Source organism: Piliocolobus tephrosceles, chromosome 1 (assembly GCF_002776525.5).
Source record: "Piliocolobus tephrosceles isolate RC106 chromosome 1, ASM277652v3, whole genome shotgun sequence".
Classification (NCBI taxonomy): Eukaryota; Metazoa; Chordata; class Mammalia; order Primates; family Cercopithecidae; genus Piliocolobus; species Piliocolobus tephrosceles.
The window spans coordinates 158,725,338-158,751,696 of record NC_045434.1 but is presented as its reverse complement, the minus strand read 5'-3'; the positions used below and the strand labels follow the sequence as shown (position 1 = coordinate 158,751,696).

General features: G+C 36.9%; 1 protein-coding gene across 4 annotated transcripts in view; it reads left to right on the top strand.

Moving 5' to 3' along the window:
* ALG6 (ALG6 alpha-1,3-glucosyltransferase) overlaps window positions 1-26,359 on the top strand; it is a 69,295-nt gene that overhangs the window by 27,738 nt on the left and 15,198 nt on the right. For all 4 annotated transcript variants that reach the window (XM_023210410.1, XM_023210418.2, XM_026454149.1 and 1 more), the window contains 9 exons: window positions 4,906-4,995; window positions 7,090-7,178; window positions 8,977-9,059; window positions 9,715-9,779; window positions 14,110-14,295; window positions 14,895-15,030; window positions 17,018-17,103; window positions 18,813-18,897; window positions 22,195-22,265. In XM_023210410.1, the coding sequence (XP_023066178.1) occupies window positions 4,906-4,995; window positions 7,090-7,178; window positions 8,977-9,059; window positions 9,715-9,779; window positions 14,110-14,295; window positions 14,895-15,030; window positions 17,018-17,103; window positions 18,813-18,897; window positions 22,195-22,265 (891 nt within the window). The remainder of the gene's footprint in view (window positions 1-4,905; window positions 4,996-7,089; window positions 7,179-8,976; window positions 9,060-9,714; window positions 9,780-14,109; window positions 14,296-14,894; window positions 15,031-17,017; window positions 17,104-18,812; window positions 18,898-22,194; window positions 22,266-26,359) is intronic.

The following is a 26,359-nucleotide window of genomic DNA, read 5'->3' as shown; positions in this document are numbered from 1 at the left end:
AATTATGAAAGCACCATCATAGGCTAAAAACATTTCTTCCCTGTTCCCTCATCCACTGTTTCTCTTGCAAAAGATCACTATGATTGTACCTATAGATAAAAATAGAAGAGAGCTTTGGCTGTAGCTGATGGCTGAATTTGCAGAGCTGCAAAGGGGACCAAAGGGAGAAGTCTACAATAATAGGACTTGTTTTCAACTCTGAAAATTTCACATATGTCCTTTTGGTTCACCTTTGAATACCCTGCATCTAGTATAGGGCATGGCACATTGTCGACCCTCAATAAAAATTTGTGGAAGGAATGAGTATTTAGGTGTTCGTTTTCTTTCTTTTTTTTTTGTGAGATGGAGTGTCACTCTGTTGCCCAGGCTGGAGTGCAGTGGTGCGATCTCAGCTTATTGCAACCTCTGCCGCCCAGGTTCAAGCGATTCTCCTGCCTCAGCCTCCCAAGTAGCTGGGATTACAGGCACCTGCCACCACGCCTGGCTAATTTTTGTAGTTTTTAGTAAAGACGGGGTTTCACCATTTTGGCAAGGCTGGTTTTGAACTCCTAACCTCGTGATCCACCCACCTTGGCCTCCCAAAGTGTTGAGATTACAGGCCTGAGCCACCATGTGCGGCTTAGGTGTTCGTTTTCATATGGTCTCATTTCCGTAGCTTTCTCTTTGTATTATGAAGGAGGAGGTCAGCTCTACCCTTCATTGGTTTTATGATACAGTATATAGCGAACCTTCTGTTTCTCAGAACTCAGAGAACTTTATAGAAAGTTTTATTAATTACTATTGCTCTCTATCATAATTGAGCAGTGGTGATTAACCTTAATTTTATATACAAGTCTACCTGAAGTATAAAATAGCAGTAGCTTAGTGGTAAAGAGTGTAGGTGCTAGAGTCAGACTGTCTGAGTTCAGATCCCAGCTCTGCTATTTATTAGCTGTGTGACCTTTGGCAAATTATTTAACTTTCTCAACCACAGTTTTATCACTTGTAGAATGAAAATAATAGACTGCATATTTCACTGGGTTATTGTGAGGACTGAATAAAATGATACATGTAAAGCACTTAGGCCAGTCCCTAGCATGTAATGAACTCTTAATAAATGTTAGCTGTGGTTATAGCATCAGAAATTCATGCCTGTGTCATTTTTATTGAACATATGCTGATAACAGTGATGACATTACTTATTGACTTACTAGATGGCTGGTAGGTTATTCTCTTAGAGACTGGCTATATAAACTGTTCATATTATATTGTTGACTGCTTTGGCTACTGCTTTTATATAGGCCCTTTATCAGAGAGTTTTATGCAAGAACTTAACATTGAGTTTTCTATTGATAGGTTGTCCCATTCCCTCGTCAGAGTTTGGAGTGTTTCAATGGAAGAGGAACCCGAAGCACTTTAAATGTCTCTTAGTAGGGGAATGATTAAATAAAATCTCTTTCTTATGTGCACATTTTTTCTAGGTAGATTCCTAGAAGTGGAAGCTCTAAAGTAACACCAGAATATCTCTTTCTACATACCCTGACCAACATTTAACAATACTAGACTTTTAAAACTGGCATTTCCTTGAGTAACTGTGACCTCAGCATCTTTTAACATATTTATTGATAATTGCATTTCTTTTCAAAATTTCTTGTTCATTTCTTTCCCCCGCATTTGTAATGGATGATCATTTTTGTAATGATTTGTATGATTTTTAAATAGTTCCAGTAATTTTCTATGCTGTGTAATGAATGACCCCCAAATGCTAATTGCTTAAACACACATTTATTATCGCAGTTTCTTTAGATCAGGAGTTTGGGCACAGCTTAGCTAGGTATTCTGCTCAGAGTCTCAGAAGGCTATCATCCAGGTGTCAGCTGGGCTGCAGACTTATTAGAGGCTCAACTGGAGAAGGATCCATGGTCCAAGTTTCCTCAGCCTGTTGGCAGAATTTGTTTCCTTGCATTTGCAAGAGTGAGGGCTTCAGTTTCTTGTTGGGAGCCATTCTTGGCTTCTATAGCTCACATGCCGTTTGTTGCTATGTGGCTTCTCCAACATGGCCATGCACTAAAACATGCCAGCTTGCTTCTTTAAAGTCAGTGAGAGGCATTCTGTCTAGTATATCGCTGGCAAGACAGAATCTTACGTATACATGAAACAGAAGCACAAGAGTGATATCCTGTCACATTTACCATATTGTATTAGTTAGATGCAAGTCACAGGTCTTGCCTACACTCAAGGGGAGGGAATTGTACGCATGCAGGGGTCTGAACACCAGGAGATGGTGTTCTCCATGGTGACATTAAAGTCTCTCTACCACAACAGTATTGTACACTTTAATCATTTTCCTCATGTGTGTGTATGAGTGTATAAAAAGAAGTCTTTTTTCTGTTTGTTCTTGTCTTGTTCTTTAAATGGTGTCTGTTGTCTTATAAAACTTTATACATTTTGATATATGTAAGTTCTCTGAACTGTTCTTGCAACTTTTCTGTAACTTTGAAACTCTTTCAAGTTAAAATTTTTTTTCTTTAAATAAAAATACCAATTATGACTCTGTGGGTTGTTAGAGAAAACTACATCTTAAAGTTAATGGTAACACTCCTGGATGTAATTTTATAATTTGTGTGGCAGCCAGTTTTTTTTTTTTTTTTTTAACGTACTAAATATATACTGAGATGTTCAGTGGGAAAATGCATTTCAATGTAGAAATTGTATTTAGACAACTTTTCAGGTATTAATATATCTAAAGTAAGGCCGGGCGCAGTGGCTCACGCCTGTAATCCCAGCACTTTGGGAGACCAAGGCGGGCAGATCATGAGGTCAGGAGTTCGAGACCAGCTTGACCAACATGGAGAAACCCCATCTCTATTAAAAATACAAAATCAGCCGGGCATGGTGGCACATGCCTGTAATCCCAGCTACTCAGGAGGCTGAGGCAGGAGAATTGCTTGAACACAGGAGGCGGAGATTGCAGTGAGCCGAGATTGCACCATTGCACTCTAGCCTGGGCAACAAGAGTGAAACTCTGTCTCAAAAAAAAAAAAAAATTATATATATAATAGTATATAAAGCAGGAGTATCAATTAATTGCTTTGTTCCTACTGATATATTTTGATGCTTTACATGAAACACTTTTAAGCTATCTTCTTTTATGCCTCTTTCTTCTACTTTATGAATTTCCATAAGAAAGGGGAGCACTGTTATAAACCCTGGATTTTTTTCCTCCTAATCCAACCAATCACTTTATTTTTAGTATATATCATTGCATGCTTACAGCTTACTGTCAGTGCCTCTTCTACTCATCTCCAGTGGATCTCAAGGTTAAACTAAATGAAAAAATAGGTTTTGTCTATTTTCAGAAGCTGAAAACCAAATCAAGTTGTATTGGACAAAATGTGATTCTTGAATTACTTGATGGTTTTCCATTGCTGTATCCATCTTAGTTGTTTTGTGGCTAGCAGCCAATTGGAACTACTATTGAGCACTTTGTGGCAGTCACTGACCTTACAGCTTTACTTGTTTAACTCAATGCTTCAATAGCTCTGAGGCTGATACAATAAAACTTTATGCTATGTAGTAACATGAATTTGGAAATGACACAATTGGTGCCTGTCTTCAGGTATCTCTGTCTAGACAAGTGGGTCCTTTGGTCTCCATTATTTGCCTGGCCCAGTTTCCCAGATTCAAGCTGCCAAAAGGGGCTCCAACTAACCCAGAGATTCTTAGACTCGCTGCTTCTTGGCTTCAAGTCCCAGCCAGACATGGAACCCAAGATTGTTCACATGGATGTTTCTGGAGGGACAGTGGCCACCAGCTGTACCATACTGTAGTACTCTATGCCCAGATGTCTTGGCTGTCTAGCATGCCTTGATAATTTTAATCCCCATCTCTTCCATACAAACCTATGTTTTATGTAGCCAACACTAAGAAGAGTAGACCTTCCGAAGATGATTAATAAGTTATTTGATGGGATCATGTTGAATGCTAATTTAAAGAAATATTTTTAATTCAAAAAGTAGGAGATTGTGACAGTGAGGAATTGTGACCCATTTGAAATAAGTTAGGCCAGGCATGGTGGCTCACACCTGTAATCCCAGCACTTTGGGAGGCCGAGGCGGGTGGATCACTTGAGGTCAGGAGATCAAGACCAGCCTGGCCAACATGGTGAAACCCCGTCTATACTAAAAATACAAAAATTAGCCGGGCCTGGTGGTAGGTGCCTGTAATCAAAGCTACTTGGGAGGCTGAGGCAGAAGAATCGCTTTAAAAAAAAAACCCAGGAGGCGGAAGTTGCAGTGGGCGGAGATTGCACCACTGCACTCCAGCCTGGGTGACAGAGCAAGACTCTGTCTCAAAAAGAAATAAGCTTATGAACAATGGTTATTTGTAGGTTATATAGTTTGGCTTCCACTGTTGTAAAGTATTCTTATGATTGAGAAAATAAATTGAAGAAGAAGCTGCCTAGTTATAAAGGACGTGATTAAGAAATTATGTTAACTTAATTTTTATTCCTTGAGTCATGATAATTGTGTATAGTTCCTTCACATTCTGGCCAACCAGAGGAGCCTATCAATTTGTGGATGTTAGACCTAGTTGTCTTCCTAAAATTCAGAGAACCTTGCATGTAACAAGGCTCTCATTACATGTTGGTTGAATTGGTTGCAAACAGTCCTATTCTTTTGGTTGTTGCATATTTTTTGTTGTATAAGTGTTAGTCATTGATGAAGTCTACTAATAATAGGATGACGGTAAATCCCAGTTTGCCTAGGAGAGTCCTGGTTTGTGTCTATTGACATGGCTTAATTGTTAATAGCTTAATAATTAGTAAATTACATTATTAAGCTTAAATAAATGATGTTAAATTATAAGTCTACTTCTTGAATATTGACTAACGGAATGGTGCTTTCTTCTTTCTTTTTTTTTCAGGTATTTTAACAGCAGTGATAACAATTTACAGTACTGGGGATTGGATTACCCACCTCTTACAGCTTATCATAGTCTCCTATGTGCATATGTGTAAGTTTTTCTTTCTTAATGTAACTCTAAATTTTTATGCCCTTGGCAGATTTAGTAAGAAGCAGTGTGATGGGGCTTTCTTGACTAGAGGAGAGATTGCTTATAGCTGCTATTGTATTTTTTTTTTTTTTTTTAATTTTTTTTGAGACGGAGTCTCGCTCCGTAGCCCAGGCTGGAGTACAGTGGTGCAATCTTGGCTTACTGAAACCTCCACCTCCCAGGCTCAAGCAGTTCTCCTGCCTTGCCTCCTGAGTAGCTGGGACTATAGGCACCCACCACCACGCCCGGCTAATTTTTGTATTTTTAGTAGAGACAGGGTTTCACCATGTTGGCCAGGCTGGTCTCAAACTCCTGACCTTAAGTGATATGCCCGCCTCAGCCTCCCAAAGTGCTGGGATTACAGGCATGAGCCACCGCACCCAGCCGCTACTATTGTATATTACAAATGGGTTTTAAGATATAACTGTTGGCCGGGAATGGTGGCTCACACCTGTAATCCCAGCACTGTGGGAGGCTGAGGTGGGTGGATCACGAGGTCAGGAGATTTAGACCATCCTAGCTAACATGGTGAAACCCCGTCTCTACTGAAAATACAAAAATTAGTCAGACATGGTAGCACATGCCTGTAGTCCCAGCTACTTGGGAGGCTGAGGCAGGAGAATTGCTTGAACCTGGGAGGCAGAGGTTGCAGTGAACTGAGATCACGCCACTGCACTCCTGCCTGGGCAGCACAGTGAGACTCCATCTCAAAAAAAAAAAAAGAACTATCAAAGTTTGAACTTTTCTATAATTTTTTTGGAGGACATCTCACAAGAAATGCAAAAAAACTAGTTTTGAAGTAGAGATGTTATCCGTACGTGTGAACTACTGAGAAATATATCTAATATGTGTTAGTTGTGTATAAGAACTTTTTTTTTCTGGAACAGCTCAAAGTAAATGAAAAATATAGATCCAAATGGTTACTGACTAATCTGTCAAGTTAGAAACTAGAATAACTATAGTGTTTTATTTGTGATTTAAGATCCAAATGGGAATTCCTCATCCTTTTAAAGAAATTGAATAGTTATAGAAGATGAAGAACTTCTGTTTTTGTAGAGACCCAGTTCTACTCTGTAGTGGTATTCTATCTTAGATTTGAAGTGTGTCAGCAAAAATTTGAGGAACCTCTTCAAATATCTCGTGAACTCATCTTCCTTGTTTAATTTCAACTTTACAGCCGTATGTCACTTCACGATGGGGATACATTCTGAGAAATGTATGGTTAGGTGATTTCATCATTGTGCAGACATCATAGAGGGTACTTTAGGAGGCAAATGGTATAGCCTACTATATCTAGGCTCTATAGCATAGCCTGTTGTTCCTAGGCTACAAACCTGTATAGCATGTCACTGTACTGAATACTGTAGGCAGTTGTAACACAATGATATTTGTATATTTAAACATATCAGCACATAGCTAGAGTAAAAAATGGTAATGTAATCTTATGGGATCATTGTCCTACATATGGTCCATTGTTGATTGAAATGTCGTTATGCAGTGTCGTTATGAGTATATTTCATATTTGCAAAAATAAGCTTCATGGATTGAAAATAAACTCTCAAACATCATTACAGTATTCAGGGTAATTGTGATATGGTTTAAAATTTCATTTATCTTTAAGAATTGTGTTTAGTTTTATGTAATGATTTATGATTATTATAATTGTTTACTGTAGCCAATTGTTATGATAACTAAAATATTATAGTTATAAACGTGATCCTCTGATCAACACTAGCATATTGCTTTTTACAAAGTATGTGTTTAGTACATGAAATGTGACCTGCCAAATTGTTTTTACACTGGAAGAACTGTGAAGATAGGGCTTGTAGTTACACCTTACATAGTTTTGTTGGAAGATAAGCAATGCAGATGCTTTTTTTATAGCTTAAGTCAGTTTCACATGATTAAATAGAGTAAAACTTAAGCATCGACTCTGTTGCTTTATAAGAGAAATGGCCAATTCTCAAAATATTAATAAATCCATACATCTTTAAATATTTTTATTGCTAAATGTTATGAGGAATGAAGTATCTGTATATATGCTTTGATTTGCAGGGCAAAGTTTATAAATCCAGACTGGATTGCTCTCCATACGTCACGTGGATATGAGAGTCAGGCACATAAGCTCTTCATGCGTACAACAGGTAAAAGTGCAATAGGTACTGGATGTAAAATTTGATTTTTAAAAATTTTTGGACAAACTAGTAAAGGTACTATTATTGTTCTTACTGACTTTAAAATTGTGCAATTACACATACACATATATTTGTATACACGATCCAAGACCAAATGTATATGTAAGTTAAAACATGAAAGAGTAGAAAGGAATAATTCTGGGTGCTTTACATTTTTTATCTGACTTAATTCTTTGAACACCCAAGTGAGATAAATACTATTATTCTTATTTTAAGCTGAGAAAACTGAGTGAGGCACAGTTAAATGAAGCAAATAGCTTTACTTGAGATCAGATAGCTATAAATTGAATCTTTAGATTTTTAGGGTGTGCTTTAATATCCTAATTCTAAATCTCTTTCATTTTTTCTTAAAGCAAACCTTGCAGTTGTTATCTGCGTAGTTGTGCAGTTTCTAAATTCAATAATCCACTCAACAAATGTTTATTGAGCATCTGTGTGTGCTGTTGCAGGAGTTTGAAAGTAATAAGCTTAGATTTCTTTAAAAGCTTTACATGACTTATGCTTTAATGCTAGCCCAGTCCTTTTCCTTAATTAGTGTAAATGTAGTCAGAGTTTGTTCTCCTTACAATTCATCCAGTCATGGAATGTTAGGCCCAAGAGATAACCTGTTTTGCCTGTCTTTCCCTCTCCCACACCACTGCCCTTTCTCCTCCAATGCTTTAATCCTTTCTGAACCACAAACTCACCATGTGATAATTTGGCTTCTGAACCAACATCTATACTTGCAGGGAACTCACAACCTTTAGAGACAGTCTATTCTGTTTTCATAGAGCTCCAATCATTAAAAATGACCCTCCTAAATTGAACTTGCACCAGTCATTACAGATTCTGTTTTCCAGGGTTACAGAGAACAAGTCTGATCCCTTATGTCCCTAACATCCTACAGGAATTTGAAGTCACCTCTTCTCTAAGTTAAAGATTCCTATATACGTCAGCTTTTCCTTAGATGAGCAGTTTGTTAAATGTGATTATGGTTTTGAGGTCTCTGTCTGACCAGTCCTTTGGGTGTGTTCCAGTTTGTGAGAGTCGTCTTTAATGTGGCATTTGGAGCTGAACATATTGATAGATTGCAGACAGTTTACTGTCACTTACCTTTTTCTCAACACTATACTTAGTGAGGTATAAGAAAAAAATAAGCTCTTTAGACAGCTATGTTATACATCTGAAGAACTTAGGTATACATTTTTCTTTGTTCTAAAGGACTGCATGTTGAAAATTATGAATTGCTTTTCTTTCTTTTCTTTTCTTTTTTTTTTACTATTTTTTTTCAGTTTTCTCCTCACTTGGGTTTCTCAAGCTCTTTATATGCATTAATTAGCAGAAGTTTATATTTTTTCAATAAAGACTAACATTTTAAAAATATTTTCTTACATATCACTACATTTCAGTTATTCTTTATGCTAGAAAATTTAGAGTATATAGATTGAGGAAAAAAATATTTCCTTGCTTTGAATATTTTTAATTTTTAAGTCCAAGTCAGAACAAAGAGAGAATGTTGGATACATCTGATTGATTAAATATGTGAATTTGTTAGAGAAAGTTAAGAGACTCCTTGGCAATACAGCAGTTGAAATTAGTCACAGCTGAAGGAACTGAAAAGGGCTGACTGTGTAAAGGACTTGTCCATAGTGGGGCAAGAACCTTGTGTTAATGAATTCTCAATCAGCGTTGGTGGAAGGGAGGCAGTTGATGGGTAGCTGTAAATCCTGATGGACTCATGTTTAAAATTATTTCCTTGTGTTTTCAGTTTTAATTGCTGATCTGCTGATTTACATACCTGCAGTGGTTTTGTACTGTTGTTGTTTAAAAGACATCTCAACTAAGAAAAAGGTAGGTTTTAAAGCAGCCTGACAGTTCATCTCTGAAATGTATTCTTTATTAGTCTAACTATTAAGTATAGACCTTAGGGAAGCCATGCTTTTGGAAAGAGAGTAATTAGGAATATTGTATCTCTATCAATTTTCACTTCAAAAACATCAACTTATCTTACAGTAATTATTTTAGTGTACTACTAAGATATACTGAATTTTGGAAGTTACGTAGTACTGGACTGCATGCCATGCTGAATTTGTTACTTAACTGGTAAAGCTGAATTTTGAGCTGGCTTATGAGATTGACCAAACTGAAAGGCATTTTGAAAAGTTGTTGTATATTCTCAATTCATAGTTATCAAATATTATTTTTGGTCATTTTAGATAGGTTAATGTTAGATTGACTTCTCCAATTTGTATATCTGGAAGTACTTCCTCTGACAAAACCTTTTAGTGATTTTTTTTTCCTTTTTATGGAAGTGTCCCATGTCACCTCCATGAAAACTTCATTGTCTAAAGAGTTGTTTTATAAAAATTGAATATTTTATAAAAAGAAAGTATAACACCTCTGGAAAAGGGGAACATTTGCTAATGTGTTAGATAAAAACCACGCTTTTACTCTGCTTGAATGTGTAACAGATTACTTTCTTATCTCACAATATTTTTCTTTACAGATTGCTAATGCGTTATGCATCTTGCTGTATCCAGGCCTTATTCTTATAGACTATGGACATTTTCAGTATCCTTTACTAATGTAGAAATGAAGTCAGTTGCATATTATGAAATCTAGACTGAATGTGTACAATGCTGTCATGTAGTAATGTCTTATTTGATAGTGTGCTTATATGAACTATTTCACAATAATATAAAAGAATCTCTTCACTAAGCTTTTATTTGAAGAGTAAAGTACATATTTATTAAAAGTAGAATTGCTTTTTCATATTGTTTCGCTTGGGAACAGAATGTTGGTAAATGATTAGCTCTTTCTGGGGAGGTGGCAAAAGAGTGCCAAGTATGGTTATACTCTTATAATTCTAAAGTGTAAGATGTCTTTTATCCTTTGCAAATGCTGTCTGACATGAAAAAAGGAAAATGATCTCACAGTTTTATGAGTTTTAAAATATTTTTTTCTATCAGATAGTAGTAGCCAGAAGCTTCAGGAAACTAAAACTGAATAATCAAAATATGGCTTTTGTATGTGTATTTTTTGATGATTAAAATAAGGAACATTCAAACAAACAAAGCTTAGATTAGAGAATAAATTGATAAAAATCTGTATATATCCATCCAATTTGTCTTATAAGGTATCGAATATTATTACCCGTCTCCATCTCTCTTAAAGGAAAAAAAAGATGACATTACACAGCAACATGATTATTTAATTAATAGCTTTTCCTTTTGATGCCAGTCTTGTTTTAGTTATAATAAAACTAATAGATATGTCTGTCAAAGGACTTACAAATAAATGATATTCAAGTCTGTAGTTGTTTTTATCATATATTTTATATTCTGTCCACTTTACTAATTTAGTTTTTTAAAAATTTTGGCATTGCTTATGGGATCATGGCTATCAAATACTCTGATAATATCAAGAACAGTGATAGAAAAGGAAAAAAAGTTATTTACCAGAGTTTTAAAACTATATTTACTTTGAAATATGACACTCATACAGAAAACTATGCAAAATATAAATGTGCAGCTCAGTGAGTTGGCAAACTACCACTCATGTCAAGAAATAGAACATTACTAGTATCCAAAAATTACCCTTGTCCACCTCCCCATCCTTCTCCCTCCTCCTTTTCAAATGGTACCCCTGAACTAACTACTAACACTATAGTTTTCCCCTTTTTTGAATTTTATATAAAAGAGACAACACAGTAAGTATTGTTTTGTGTTTGATGTTTTGGGCTAAACATTTTGTTTATAAGATGTATTCATGTAGTCGTGTGTAGCTGCAGTTTGTTAAAAATCTATGAAAGTGAATTCAGTATTCACTTTCACTGCTTTATGATATTCATGTGATACATGTGATGTATCATTGCATGAATACATGTGATTTCTATCACTGAGAGAGTAATTTGGGTTGTTTCCCGGTTTGGGCTATGATGAATAATGCTGCCATGAACATCTTATAAATATCTCCTTGTACACATATAAACATTCCTCTTATGAGTGGAATTGTTGCATTATAAGGTGTGCACATGTCCATTTTTAGATAATCCCAAATTGTTTTTTTTTTTTTTTTGAGACGGAGTCTCGCTCTGTCGCCCAGGCTGGAGTGCAGTGGCCGGATCTCAGCTCATGGCAAGCTCCGCCTCCCGGGTTTACGCCATTCTCCTGCCTCAGCCTCCCCAGTAGCTGGGACCACAGGCGCCTGCCACCTCACCCAGCTAGTTTTTTTTTTTTTTAGTAGAGACGGGGTTTCACCAGGTTAGCCAGGATGGTCTCGATCTCCTGACCTTGTGATCCGCCCGTCTCGGCCTCCCAAAGTGCTGGGATTACAGGCTTGAGCCACCGCGCCCGGCCCCCAAATTGTTTTTAAGCAGTGTGTACCAATTAAGACTCTCATAACAATGGTGTAAGAGTTCCGGATGCTCTACATCTTTATCAACTGTCAATGGTTTTTGTTTTAGCCATTCTGGAAAATTTGTAGTAGTATGTCCCCTGTGATTTGAATTAAGGTCTGAAAGCTTTCAGGCATATGTTACCTTGTAAGGATACATTTTTTTCTTTTGAGATGGAGTTTCGCTCTTGTCCCCCATGCTGGAATGCAATGGCGTGATTTTGGCTCACTGCAACCTCCGCCTCCTGGGTTCAAGAGATACTCCTGCCTCAGCCTCCCAAGTAGCTGGGATTATAGACATGCGCCACCACGCCAAGTTAATTTTTGTATTTTTAGTAGAGATGGGGTTTCACTATGTTGGCCATGCTGGTCTCAAACTCCTGACCTCAAGTGATCCATCCACCTTGGCCTCCCAAAGTGCTGGGATTATAGGCATGAGCCACTGCACCCAGCTGTAAGGACACATTTTTAAATCATTATGTACCTTTCTCATTTGCAAAATGTGGATAATAGAAACAAACCCTAACTTTGTAAGCTTAGTTTGAAAATTAAATGAATTAATATTTGTAAAACACTTAAGACAGTTCTTGGGAGATACTAAGCATTATATAGGCATTTGTTGCTGCTATTATCATTTTTATAATTTATTTGTGTGGTTCTGAAATTTTACAGTGATTTGTTTAGGTGTTTTTCACAATTGTTTTGGATATCCAAACTGTATATGGGTCCATACATTTTGAAGACTCATGTTCTTCTGTTCTGCTAAATTCTGTTACATTATTTCTTTGATGATTTTCTCACTTTTTTCTTTCTTGAGTGTATTAGTCAGATGTTAGATCTTTTGCATCTCTTTATCTTTTGTTTTATGGGTTGGATTATCTTGAATTTATCCCCAACACTTCTATCAAATTTCATTTGTTTTGTTAGGTGTGTTTTTAATTTCTAATTAGAATTTGCTACTTTTTTTTTTTTGGTAAAGTTCTTTACTGTTATTCCCTGAGTGATTTTAATTCTTTCAGGGTCATTTAGTTTCCCTTTCATTTTTTTTTTCTGTGATAGGTTTTCTATAAATGTTTATTTGATCCTAGTGTATCTGTTTTTATTTAAGAATAAGGCAAGAACACCTGCATATGACTTCTATATATCATTGGTCCACAAGCTGGCCACCACACACTGAGATGCTTACATGTCAGAATGTGGAGGGGTTTGCATTATAGTGCTAACCTCTACACTGGCTGCCCTGGATAGTTTAGTTTATTTTTTCAGAAAAAAAAAATACACCCTCATTTGTTGCCTTGGGGTAAATGTTTGGCTGCCAGATAATCTTTGTGTGGGAATGGGGTAAGATTTGACTTCTACCTCTGGGGATTTTCAGTTCATCTCTTGTTTCCTTCTGCATATACTACTCAAACACTGTAACCTACTTGGTGTTTCCAAAGTTCTCTAGGGTCTTGCAGGGTGGATTGACTTCTTGCTACCCTGAGTTTCCTCTGTGTACACTCTAAGCTGTGGCTTCCTTCATTCTATTTTATTTGTTATCACTTCTGTCTTCCAGAAATATGTTGAAATCTTTATCTATTATAAAAGATCCTCCCGTTCTCTTTATGGCTGTGAATTTATACTTTTTGTTTGTTTGTTTTTGTTTTCTTGCTCTCTTGCCCAAGCTAGAGTGCAGTGACATGATCATAGCTCATGGCAGCCTCAACTTCCTGGGCTCAAGCCGTCCTCCTGCCTCAGCTTCTCGAATAACTAGGACTCCAGGCTTGCACCACCACACTAAGATAATTAAAAATTTTTTTTGGTAGAGACGGGGTTTTGCCATGTTGCTCAGGTTGGTCTCAAACTCCTGGCTCAAGCAATCTTCCTGCCTTGGCCTTCCAAAGTGTCGAGTTTACAGGTGTGAGCCACCACTCCTGGTCGAATTTATACTTTTAAATTCCTTTTCTTATTACTTTAAGAGTCTCTCGGGAAGGAGAGGAGGTAAACATTAGTGCCTAGCTCACCATTTTGAACTGAAAATCTAATTGTGATACTGTTTTAATTAACAGTGTTGTTAGTTGCTAATTAACTACATATATTACTTTATACTATTAATACATATAATAGAGGAAGTGTAGTGATCTCAGTAAAGTTTTTTGTTAACTTGCTGTTGGAGCATTGTTTTATTCTCTAGATTTTGGTATGTTATAATAATATTGTGAAGTAATCTAACAGAAACAAAACTATGTTTTAAATCTTCGGAGCTCTTTTAAACCAAAACAAATCCGTTGCTGTTTAGCAGTAGATTTAATGTATTTGATGCTATTATACATAATTTCATGTTTATCACTTCAGTACTTTGAATTTCTATTGGGAAATAGCTTTCATTGTATATGTTATTTTAAAATCACATAAGAGATATGCTATGAGCTTGCATTTCATAGAGCGTATCTCTTATGTGATTTGCTTTTTAAAAGCTCTATCTTTTTAAAAGATTATTAAGGTAATTTCCTTGACACAGGAACATATATAATTCTGTGAGTCTTGGCTTTGCTTTGTGGGGTGTTCTTGGAGTATCTTGTGACTGGGACCTGCTGGGGTCACTGGCATTTTGCTTAGCTATAAATTATAAACAGATGGAACTTTACCACTCCTTGCCATTTTTTTGCTTTTTACTTGGCAAGTGTTTTAAAAAAGGCCTCAAAGGAAAGGGGTGAGTGACTTTTAAACACCAGAATCTAAAACTTTACTTCAGATAATGTTTTTGGCATACTTACTTGGAGTAAGGTGATCTTTCACTTTGCCTTTTGGTGATTTCTTATAAATACTTTGGCTATAGGGTATGTGGGAAGAGAGAGATTAAGTCATGTTCTGTGTTTTATTTTAAATTTTCCTAACTAGAGAAATATATCAATTCATGCATATTTACTGGTAGTGTGTATTGGCTAGTTAGAACTTTGCTGTAGGATTTTATTGCTTTAGAGCTTACTACATTATATACTTATTAGAAATACATCCCCATTTGATATTTTTCTTCATGAGTGCATTCCCTTATTCTTATACGAATGATATCTAACATAAATGTTAATCAGGATGGTGATAATAGTCCTTTTGTTGAAGTGCACATCTTAGCTGTTGTGAATTTTTTTTTTTACCTCTGATTTGAGCAGACTCCCATCTTAAGCCTATATTGGTAACATAGATTTGGCATTACTATATGTTTGCATGTATTATGTTCAGTGAGACTCAGGTTGATTTTGCAGAATTACTAACCTTTCCCTATCTTACTGCCTACCTTTGTTTTTGTTTTAGGTTTGTGTTGCTGGTTAAGCTAGCTTGTACTGTTGTGGCTTCCTTCGTTCTCTGCTGGCTGCCATTCTTTACAGAAAGGGAACAAACCCTGCAGGTTCTAAGAAGACTCTTCCCGGTTGATCGTGGATTATTTGAGGCATGTTTAAAAACTTTCCTCTCCTTTCTGTTACTATACCTTACTTGTGACCTTTAGGGGTTTCATGTAGAAGACACAAGGAATAGGAACTTCACCTACTTTCTTCCTGTAATCATTCCTTGCCAGTTATTGCTTGATTGATTAATTGGTTGATTGAGACAGGATCTTGCTGTTGCCCAGGCTGGAGCACAGTGGCTATTCACAGGGGCAACCATGGTGCACTACAGCCCTGAACTCCTGGGCTCAAGTGATTCTCCTGCCTTTGCCTCCTAAGTAGCTGGGACAACAGGGTGTGTGCACCTTGCCAGTTATTTAATCCATTATATTACCCCTAGCTCAGCTGGCATTTTTTAGTACATTACATCAACAGGTAATATTTATGCCATCATCAGATCCATAATTCAATTATATGTTTTTGTAATGAAATAGGGTTTGTAATGAAAGACAGAATGAGAAGTTTCAGCTACAATTTTAACAGCTGTGTAATTTTTTGGTTTATATTCTGTTTTCAGTCTTAGGAAATTATTTGTAAAACTAATAATCATGTTTGCTTCAGGAAGATCTCATAATTTCTTATGAGATATGTAACGTTCATCCATAGTAATTTTTAATGAGACTCTTTCATTTCATTTAATGCTAGTTTAATCACTCTTGTTAAACTTTTATTATGTGAATAATTTGATCATTTAGATTTGGTAATTAAATTAAACAAACCATTTTTCTGAAACAAAAAGGCCTTTTAATAAAGTTAGACAGAAACAACATATTTATAGATAATTTGCTAACATTTCTTTTAAAAATAATTTTGAAAGCATATCTTCATAAGTTTTGAATATATAAATTTCTATAGAATATCTTTCAATGGACTTATAGGAAGATGGAACCAGCATTTTGAAAGCAACTAAGATGGGAGTTTGGTGTTGTGAAGGAACAGAAATGTGTGACTGTATGTCAACAGGATGATGGTAGTGATGATAATAATCATTATTGTTATAACCACCACTTAGCAGGTGCCAGACATTTCCATGTAATTTTATTTGATCTTTACAGTAGCTTTGTGGTAGCCATTGTCCCCACTTTACAGATTAGAAAACTGAGGTCAAAGATTCCTGTAACTAGCATGTAGCAGAACTGTGATTTGAACTTTGAAAATTGTTTTCCTAACCTGTTCTTTATATAACCTCTAACACTTACGTAAGGAATAGTTTAACTCTCTATGTAAGCTGCCTAATTATTTGCCTTACCTTCCATTTCAGAAATGGCATTTATCATGATAATTATAAAAATGAGTATCAGACATGTTTGATGGTGTTGCCAGTCTCTTCCATTCACTTCTTGCCTTCAAAATCTGAAGAGCATTTTCTTTGATCCAGCAGAGAAAAGTGGGATGGTATAGTTGTCAGTGATAGTTACTTTTTTGATGTTAAGTCTGCACAGCTGTAAGTCAAGCAGCTGTGTAGAGAATGATTTCACCAGCATGAGAGCTGTAGTTACAAACTTAATTTTGAAAGTGATCCTACCCCAACTGCTAATGTCTTTAGACTTTTTGATTTATTAGCAATTAGCTCTGGTCATTGCTAGTAGCTAGCAGGTTGCTCTTAAGTAAATTCAGTTGTGTGATAAAAATGGGTCAAATGTAATATATATTCTATAAATTACAGAAAAAAAGTTTCTTAGAAAAATTTCCAAAGATGAATGACTTTAGTATTCAGGGATAGTGCATTACTCTTTGAAAACTATTAAGTATTTGCGAATGTCTGGATTATGGTGGGCCATTGCTTTTGATCAACTGCCCTGCACAAAAATGAAAAATGCTTGAGACAGTGTGCGCATATATGTTCCTGGAGGATTTAATCTATTTAGTTATAATTGTGACTAAAAGTTTCACGTCTCAAAAAATTTATTAGCGATTTTGGGCTGTACTTCATAGGTTTTAATATTTCTTTCAATTAACACCAGAATGTAAAGCTAACACATCTCTTTTAAGGATAAAGTAGCCAATATTTGGTGCAGTTTCAATGTCTTTCTGAAGATTAGGGATATTTTGCCACGTCACATCCAATTAATAATGAGGTAAGAGAAACAAAGTTTGTATGTAGTATTTTATAAGTTACTCTTTAAAAGCATTATGGTATTATTTCATTTATTTGGCATCATTAGGGAATGAGGTATTTTTCTGTTTCTCTTTTTTTTATTCTTTTGAGATGGAGTCTGGCTCTTTTGAGATAGAGTGCAGTGGCTTGATCTCGGCTCACTGCAACCTCTGCCTCCTGGGTTCAAGTGATTCTCCTGCCTCAGCCTCCAGAGTAGCTGGGATTACAGGAGCCGGCCACCGTGGCCAGCTAATTTTTGTATTTTAGTAGAGATGAGGTTTCATCATTTCGGCCAGGCTGGTCTTGAACTCCTGACCTCAGGTGATCCACCCACCTCGGCCTCCCAAAGTGCTGGGATTACAGGCGTGAGCCACTGCACCCAGCCGAGGTGTTTTTCTTTAGTGGATTTTCCACGTAACTTAGACCTATTGCTCTGTACAATAAAACTCTTCAACTTGAATTATTTTTATGTGAAAGTTTTTCTGAATTGTTACCTTGTTCTCTCCTTGAACAGAGAGTACCTTAAATATGATTAATATTATTTTGAAGAGTCATGGTATTCAGTGTGTATCAGTCAGGATCAGTCAAAGAAGTAGGAGTAGGAGATCACTGCGTAGTGTGTGTGTGTGAATTTATGACAAGGAATTGGCTTGTACAGTAGTAGGGGCTAGTCACAAGGCAGCCAGTCAGGAGGGAATATCTGGGGGGAAGGAAGAGCAATTAAGACCCAGATGCTGTTAGGGAAGGCCTCCGCCGACTTTTAAAGGGCTTTGATCTAATTAAGTTAGGTGCCTCAGGACAAGCTCCCTTTTGATTAATTTAAAATCAACTGAGTAGGGGTTTTACATCTGCAAAATTCTTTCACAGCAGACTAGTGTTCAGATAACTGGGAGATGAGATGGGTGTGGCCTCTCTGTCTTCCAAATCTTATGAGAATTTCCCTTGTAGCCCACCCTAACAAAGGCATACAGGAAGGGAATTCTGCGGACATTAGTTCAGCCTAGCCAAGTTGACAAGTCAAAACCTACAAGTGGGAAAATCAGTTATTGTATTCAGTTATATACTTGTTTTCAGGGCTTTCAGGGGCTATTTCCCATAGTACTAAATGGTTCCAGGCCACTTTGCCTGTTGAGTCTGTCTGCTTTTTCTAGTTCTTTTTCCTCACACCCATTAGCCATCATTAGGAAAAGCTCTAGTAGCTTCCTGCTTCCTTTCCACCTTGTTCTTTATGATTTACCATGGGCTTGAAAATCAGATAATCAACTTTTGTGAAATGATAGCTAGAGAGACTCTTTTGTGAGTAAAGTTTATGAATGTTTGTGTTACAGATATAGCATTATCTCTTATACTTCATTATGTTTTCTTATTTTGAGTGTTTGATAATTGACCTTCAACTATATATCTTTGTATATTTTCTATGCATGATATTAAATACTAAAATAACAGAAGCAATATTTAGGTTTGTCATGTTTGGTCTATATTATGTAATCATTTATTTTTAAAGTATATATATTAATGTGTAGATTTTATATAAATGTTATTTCATCTTTAATAAATAAAAGTATAGTTTGAAATCAACTTAAGTTGATAAATAATATGAGCCTTATATTTAAAAAATATGTCCTTATTTAAGCTAGATTTATACCTCTACAAAGAAGACATATATTTGATTTTTATTAATTTTTTTAGCTTTTGTTTTACATTTTTGAGCCTGCTTCCTGCATGCATAAAATTAATACTTCAGCCCTCTTCCAAAGGATTCAAATTTACACTGGTAAGTTTTTCATTACTTCAGATACTTAATTCTTGCCACAACTGATCTTTTAAAAATTAATTTCTTACTCTGAACAGGATTTATGGGGCTGGGAAACAAGACATTCATTTATTTGGCAGACATTTATTGGATGTTTCCCATACTTAGCTTCTGTGTGGGACACAAAGCTAAGCAATCAATAGTCTTTCAGTTAATTCAACTATTTAATTTGTTTTGTATTAGTTAATGAGGGACTACAAAGTAGAAAACAGTGGCAATGAACTTAAGTAGCTTAAATAGTTATGCTATAAAACAGATGGTATTAAGTTCTATCAGGTACAAATGAAGTCCTAAGATGGTGTGGGAAAGGGAGATATTATCTTGGGGGCAGATTTTAGAATGCTGGTTAGGGCAAGAGGGATTTGAGCCCAAATTTGAAAGTGGGGCAAGCTTAGAACAGCAGGTTTTATAGCAGAAGAGAAGTTCAAAACAGGAGGAAGAAATTGAAGGTCCAGAGGTGGGAAAGGACACAGGATATTCTGGGAATAGCTATTAAACAGTATGAGTTGTGTGACTTTTATGTATAGGTGTTGAGAGTAGGAGAGGATATGGTGAAAGATAAGGGTAAAAATTGACCAAATTATTGAAGACCTTGAATATCTTGGTTGAAAAGGTTTGGAGTTTGATTTATGTGCAAGAGAAACTAAAAAATATTTTTGAGAAGGGGAGGGGGCAGATCTCTGTTTTAGGAAGATGACTTGTGTCAGTTTGAAGATGGACTAGGTGCATTTTCTATAGTTTAGGATTTTTCTGAGTAGCTTTACAAAGTCTTCTTGGTTGTGTTTCTGTGGCATTTAAAATTTTGTTCCTGTGTGCTATGGTCTATAAAATGACATTTTAAAAATACCTTTTAAACTATCAAGGACATTTAGTTTATGAAAACAGTAAGTCCTAGTGGACTTACGTGAGGCAACATTTAGAGATTAGAGTTCCAAGTCTGGGACTGCCACTTAAGTACATTGGATAAAAACAAGCCAGAAAAGAACAGTGAAATACTTCAAAAGTGCGTCTCATTACCACAATGCAAAAAGGATAGTTTTATGTTCGTCTTTTCTTTTTAATTATCTTTTTATGGATGATTTGTGTTGTTTGATTCTTTGAATGGACTCTGAGCATACCAAGTCATCTGTTGTTAATATTCTGTTGGGTAGTTAGAACAGAATGGATATGGTGTGATGCTCTGATGTCTTCAGTAGGCTTAACCTGAAATAGCTTTCAAGCTTGTGATAGGTTGTTGTTTTTCTAGGAAATAGAATGCTAAATAAATGTATATTTCAAAGATAATGGAATAGAATTTCAGAGTTTGAGTAACTTTAGCAGTGTTAGAGATGATTACTTTTAGGATTATAAGCCAGAAAAAACATTTTCTTTTTCTTAATTTTCTAATTTTTTTCAGTTTGGTATGTTTTAAAAGAAGCCGTTGTGTTAAAACTTTTTAAATGTAAGATTTTTGTGATTTTGTTTTTGTTAATCATGCTTTGAATTCTTATTGTATACTTCTGAGAGTTTTAAGAACATTTTCCATTGTAATTATTTTTAAAGTATTTTCCTTTCAATCATGTTTACCTGAATTATATTTCAATATAAATCTATAATTGAGGTAACTGATAGCATGAATACTGGTATATGTATAGCAGCAAAAGGATTTATATTTAATTTTTCAGGTATTGAGTGCCCTCTCATATTTCAGGTCCTCCTCTAGGTACTGGCATGTAAAGGAATGACAGATGACATCCCTGCTCTTTTACTTGGGGCCTTCCGTGCTAGTGGCAGGAGATGGACAATAAACAAAATAAATCCATTAACAAGAAAGCATCTGGGAGTAACGAGTGCTATGAAGAAAGTAGTGTTGGCCGGGTGTGGTGGCTCACACCTGTAATCCCAGCACTTTGGGAGGCCGAGGCGGGTGGATCACCTGAGGTCGGGAGTTCAAGACCAGACTGACCAACATGGAGAAACCTTGTCTCTACTAAAAATACAAAATTAGCCAGGCATGGTGGTGCACACCTATAATCCCAGCTACTGGGAGGCTAAGGCAGGAGAATCGCTTGAACCTGGGAGGCAGAGGTTGCGGTGAGCGAGATTGGTGCCACTGCACTCCAGCCTGTGCAACAAGAGCGAAACTCATCTCAAAAAAAAAAAAAAAAAAAAAAAAAAAAAAGTGAATAGTGTTATGTGAAAAGAGAGCTGACTGAATGGGGTTAGGGGACACTTAGATTGAGTAAAGGAAACCTTTCTAGAGAAGTGACATTTGAGCCAAGAAGTGAATGACCAACCAGAAGGAGCCAATCACAAGAAGATCTGGGCCCTGACTTGATAGAATCTTATTTTTCCTTAAGGCAGGAACACATTTGGCAAAAGGAGAGGAATGAAGTGGCTGCTGTAAAATGAGTGAGGGAGATATAAGAGATGAGTAGGAAGAGGAAGGCAGGAACCAGATCTTGTAGGCATTGGGATTTTTTTTCTAAGTATAATAGGAAGCTATTGGAGGATTTTAAACAGGAAAATTACATGATCTGATATGGTAGCTGTTTGGAGAATGAACTATTAAGAGGCAGGAGTATTACCAATTAGGAGATTATTGCACTACTACAAAGATGGAGGGTGGCTTCGACCACTCCTCTGCCACCCTTAGCAGAGGGGAATGGAGAGAAATGGATGGATATTGTATTTAGGAGGTGCTGTGGAAAGCATTTGTTGATGGGATAGATGTGTAGCATGGATAAGATTCAAGGTTTTTGCTTGAGCAACTGGATAGTTATCCATATCTAATTTGCAGCAATTCTCAAAATAGATAATTTTTTATTTAAAACTCCAAATGGCACATGATTAATTTATAAAACATTAATATATTCTATTGAAGTGCATGTTTTCAAACACTAAAATAGATTTGTTTTGCCGGTTTTAGGTTCTGACCTTCTTGTCTTCCATGCTTTTAAATTTAAGTTGTCCGAGATTCCAAGGGAGGATGAATATATGATTATTGTGTCTAAGATATTTACTAGTTCTGTTTATTAATAACTGAGTTATAATGAACTTAGATGGTTAAATAAAGCTTTATAATCATTGTTTTTGAAAAAATATTTCAAGTTTTAAATTTGATTAAAAAATGCATACTAGTGTTGCTTGTATTTTACTTCTAAATAGAAGCTTTAATAAACTTTCAACTTTCATTTGAAATGATTTTTATTTAGATTCATAATTGATATGCTATTTCACAAGTTGTTATATCTCATTTTCCCCCCTTTTTTCTTAAAGGTTAGCTGTGCACTATCATTCTTTTTATTTTCTTTCCAAGTACATGAAAAATCCATTCTCTTGGTATCATTGTAAGTAGAAACGTTTTAAGTATATGTTTATTATGTGTTTATCATATAACTTTATAATTTACATACAAATATACATTTGAATGCAAAACAAAACTACACAAATGTTATATCTTTGCATAAAATGATTTCATAGTCATGTTTTTTCCCAGAATTTTTGATTTTCTTTATAAAATGTATTTTAAACTGAAAAATTTTGGTAGAATATTATTGACAGAATTTTAATTTCTTCCTGTTCTTTCACTTATATTTTCTACATGCTAATAAAAAATATAGCCTTCAAAGAGGTTTTCGTCAGATTGGAGCCTGTTTGTCATCTTTGCTTTTTTCATTTCATTGATTTCCATATCTATTCAGTAGTCTTCTTCTTTCCATTTACTTCCATGGGGTCTTTTATATGTTGCCTTCTTTCTCTTTTTTGCCACAAACTTAGTTTAGACCCTACTGGCAATCTGTAATCAGACTACTTTGTTTTAGAAGCATTAAATTTTTTTCCTGGTGTTCATAGACAGCAGTGGATGACAGCTGGGAGTATGATATCCTAATGTTAAAATAGTATTTGCATAAAACCCTTTGGAATTCTGAAATCCTCCTCTAGGTCAGTCCCAACCCACTACTGCTCTACCCCTCACCCTATGTTCACTAGAATCCTGTGGAAGATACATGTACAGAATGACCAATGACCAATGGCAGGCAGCATTGCTTTTACTAGGTGGAGCTTCAGACTAAAACCTTAGTGCAGAGCTGGGCTGCCCTGTGTGGAAGGCTTCCTGGCTCTAAATAAAACAGTCTCATATCATTGTAGACTGGGAAGACTGCTTAATGCCATCCCCCGAGGCCCAAACCTGTAGAGCTTACCACTATTCTATGAGGCTAGGCTGACCCTACACAAATCACTGGTACCAGAGGATGAAACTGTGGAGAGGCATTACTTTCAAACATGTATTAATACATTTCCCCAGAATTTATGCTCATAGAAAGGCAGCTCATTCAGGGCTTATAGTATGACCAGATTAGTTCTGAGACACTGAACTTCTAGGGGTTCATTTTCTACAAATGCACCTAGATTATTTGTAACGGTGCATGGCTTTAATCTGTTTTTGGTAAATGGTTTTACAGTTTGCATTAAAAGTTCCTTTTGGGGCAGGCATGGTGGCTCAAGCCTGTAATCCCAGCACTTTGGGAGGCCGAGGCGGGCGGATCATGAGGTTAGGAGATCGAGACCATCCTGGCTAACATGGTGAAACCCTGTCTCTACTAACAATACAAAAAAATTAGCCAGGCATGGTGGCGGGTGCCTGTAATCCCAGTTACTTAGGAGGCTGAAGCAGGAGAATTGCTTGAACCCAGGAGGTGGAGGTTGCAGTGAGCCAAGATCGCACCACTACACTCCAACCTGGGCACAGAGTGAGACTCCGTCTCAAAAAAAAAAAAAAAAAGAATTAAATGAAAGTTCCTTTTGACCTGGTCCCAGCTAATTATACCATTAAACAAATATTTCATTCAATAAATATTTATTGAGTGCCTACTATTTTTCAGGCACTGTTTTGTGCACTTGTGATATATTCCAGACAAAAATCCCTGCCTTCTTAGCTATCATTCTTAAGGATAGACACTAATACAAACATAATAATAATAATAATAAGAAATGAGCATGTTAGAAGGTAATAAATACCATGATAGAGAAACAAAACAGAGCAAGAGTAATTGGGAGTACTGGAGGATGGGATGCAGGTAGAGGTTGCAATTTTATTTTATTTTATTATTATTATTATTTTTGAGATGGAGTTTTGCTCTTGTTGCCCAAGCTGGAGTGCAATGGCATGATCTCGGCTCACCACAACCTCCGCCTCCCTAGTTCAAGCAATTCTCCTGCCTCAGCAATCATTAAAAAGTCAGGAAATAACAGATGCTGGAGAGGTTGTGGAGAAATAGGAATGCTTTTACACAGTTGGTGGGAGTATAAATTAGTTCAACCATTGTGGAAGACAGTGTGGCAATTCCTCAAGGATCTAGAACCAGAAATACCATTTGACCCAGCAATCCCATTTCTGAGTATATACCCCAAGGATTATAAATCATTTGACCCAGCAATCCCATTACTGGGTATATACCCAAAGGATTACAAATCATTCTACTATAAAGCCACATGCACACTTATGTTTATTGCAGCACTATTCACAATAGCAAAGACTTGGAACCAACCCAAATGTCCATCAATGATAGACTGGATTAAGAAAATGTGGCACATATATACCGTGGAATACTATGCAGCCATAAAGAAGGATGAGTTCATGTCCTTTGCAGTGACATGGATGAAGCTGGAAACCATCATTCTCAGCAAACTAATATAGCAACAGAAAACCAAATACCACATGTTCTCACTCATAAGTGGGAGTTAACAATGAGAACACATGGACACAGGGAGGAGAACATCACACACAGGCCTGTTTAGGGGGTGGGGGATAGGGGAAGGATAGCATTAGGTGAAATACCTAATGTAGATGACAGGTTGATGGGTGCAGCAAACGACCATGGCACACGTATACCTATGTAACAAACCTGCATGTCCTGCACGTGTACCCCAGAACTTAAAATATATATATATATAAATAAAGAAGGTGTTTTAAGGAAATGAGGTGGTAAGTTGCATCAGATGCTGCTTAATAGGTCAAATAAGATGAGGGCTGAGAACATATTATTTGGCTTAGCAATATGGAAGTCACTGGTGACTTTGGTAGGGCCCGTGTTGGTGGAGCAATGCAGGAAGAAGCCTGATTAGGTAGGGTTAAGAAAAAATGGGCCAGGTGCGGTGGCTCATGCCTGTAATCCTAGCACTTTGCGAGGCCCAGGTGGACGGACCATCTGAGGTTGTGAGTTTGAGACCAGCCTGACCAACATGGAAAAACACCGTCTCTACTAAAAATACAAAAGTAGCCAGGTGTGGTGATGCATGCCTGTAATCCCAGCTACTTGGGAGGCTGAGGCAGGAGTATTTCTTAAACCCAGGAGGAGGTTGCAGTGAGCTGAGATTGCACCATTGCACTCCCTGCCTGGTCAGCGAGAGCAAAACTCCATCTCAAAAAACAAAGGATAAAAAAATAGAAAAAATGAGAGGAGAATAACTAAAGACAAGTAGGGATAATGCATGGTTTTTTTTGTTTTTGTTTTTTTGGTTTTTTTTTTGAGGCAGGGTCTTACTCTGTCACCCATGCTAGAGTGCAATGGCGTGATCTCAGCTCACTGCAGCCTCCGCCTCGCGGGTTCAAGCGATTCTCCCACCTCAGCCTTCTGAGTAGCTGGGACTACAGATGCGCACCACCACGCCCAGCTAATTTTTGTATTTTTTGGGAGAGATAGGGTTTCACCATGTTGGCCAGGCTGGTCTCGAATTCCTGACCTCAAATGATCCCCCTGCCTTGGCCTCCCAAAGTGCTGGGATTACAGGCATGAGCCACTGTGCCTGGCTGATAATTCATTTTTTCAAATAAATATTTATTTTTTTAAAATTGTGGTAAAGTACACATAGCATAAATTTTACATTGTGAGTTCGTACTTTCACACTGTTGTGCAAGCATCACCACTGTCTACTTCCAGAAGATCTTCATCACCGCGAAAGGAAATCCCATACCCAAAGCAGTCCCTCTCCATTTTCCCTTCCCCCCAGTCCCTGAAACCACTAATCTGCTTTCTGCAAATCTCTGTGGATTTGTCTATTCTGGATATTTCTTTTTTTTTTTTTTTGAGACGGAGTCTTGCTCTGTCGCCCGAGCTGGAGTGCAGTGGCCAGATCTCAGCTCACTGCAAGCTCCGCCTCCCGGGTTTACGCCATTCTCCTGCCTCAGCCTCCGGAGTAGCTGGGACTACAGGCGCCCGCCACCTCGCCCGGCTAGTTTTTTGTATTTTTAGTAGAGACGGGGTTTCACCGTGTTAGCCAGGATGGTCTCGATCTCCTGACCTCGTGATCCGCCCGTCTCGGCCTCCCAAAGTGCTGGGATTACAGGCTTGAGCCACCGCGCCCGGCTATTCTGGATATTTCATATAAATGGAATCATAATATGTGGTCTTTTGTGTCTAGCTTCTTAATGTTTTCCAGG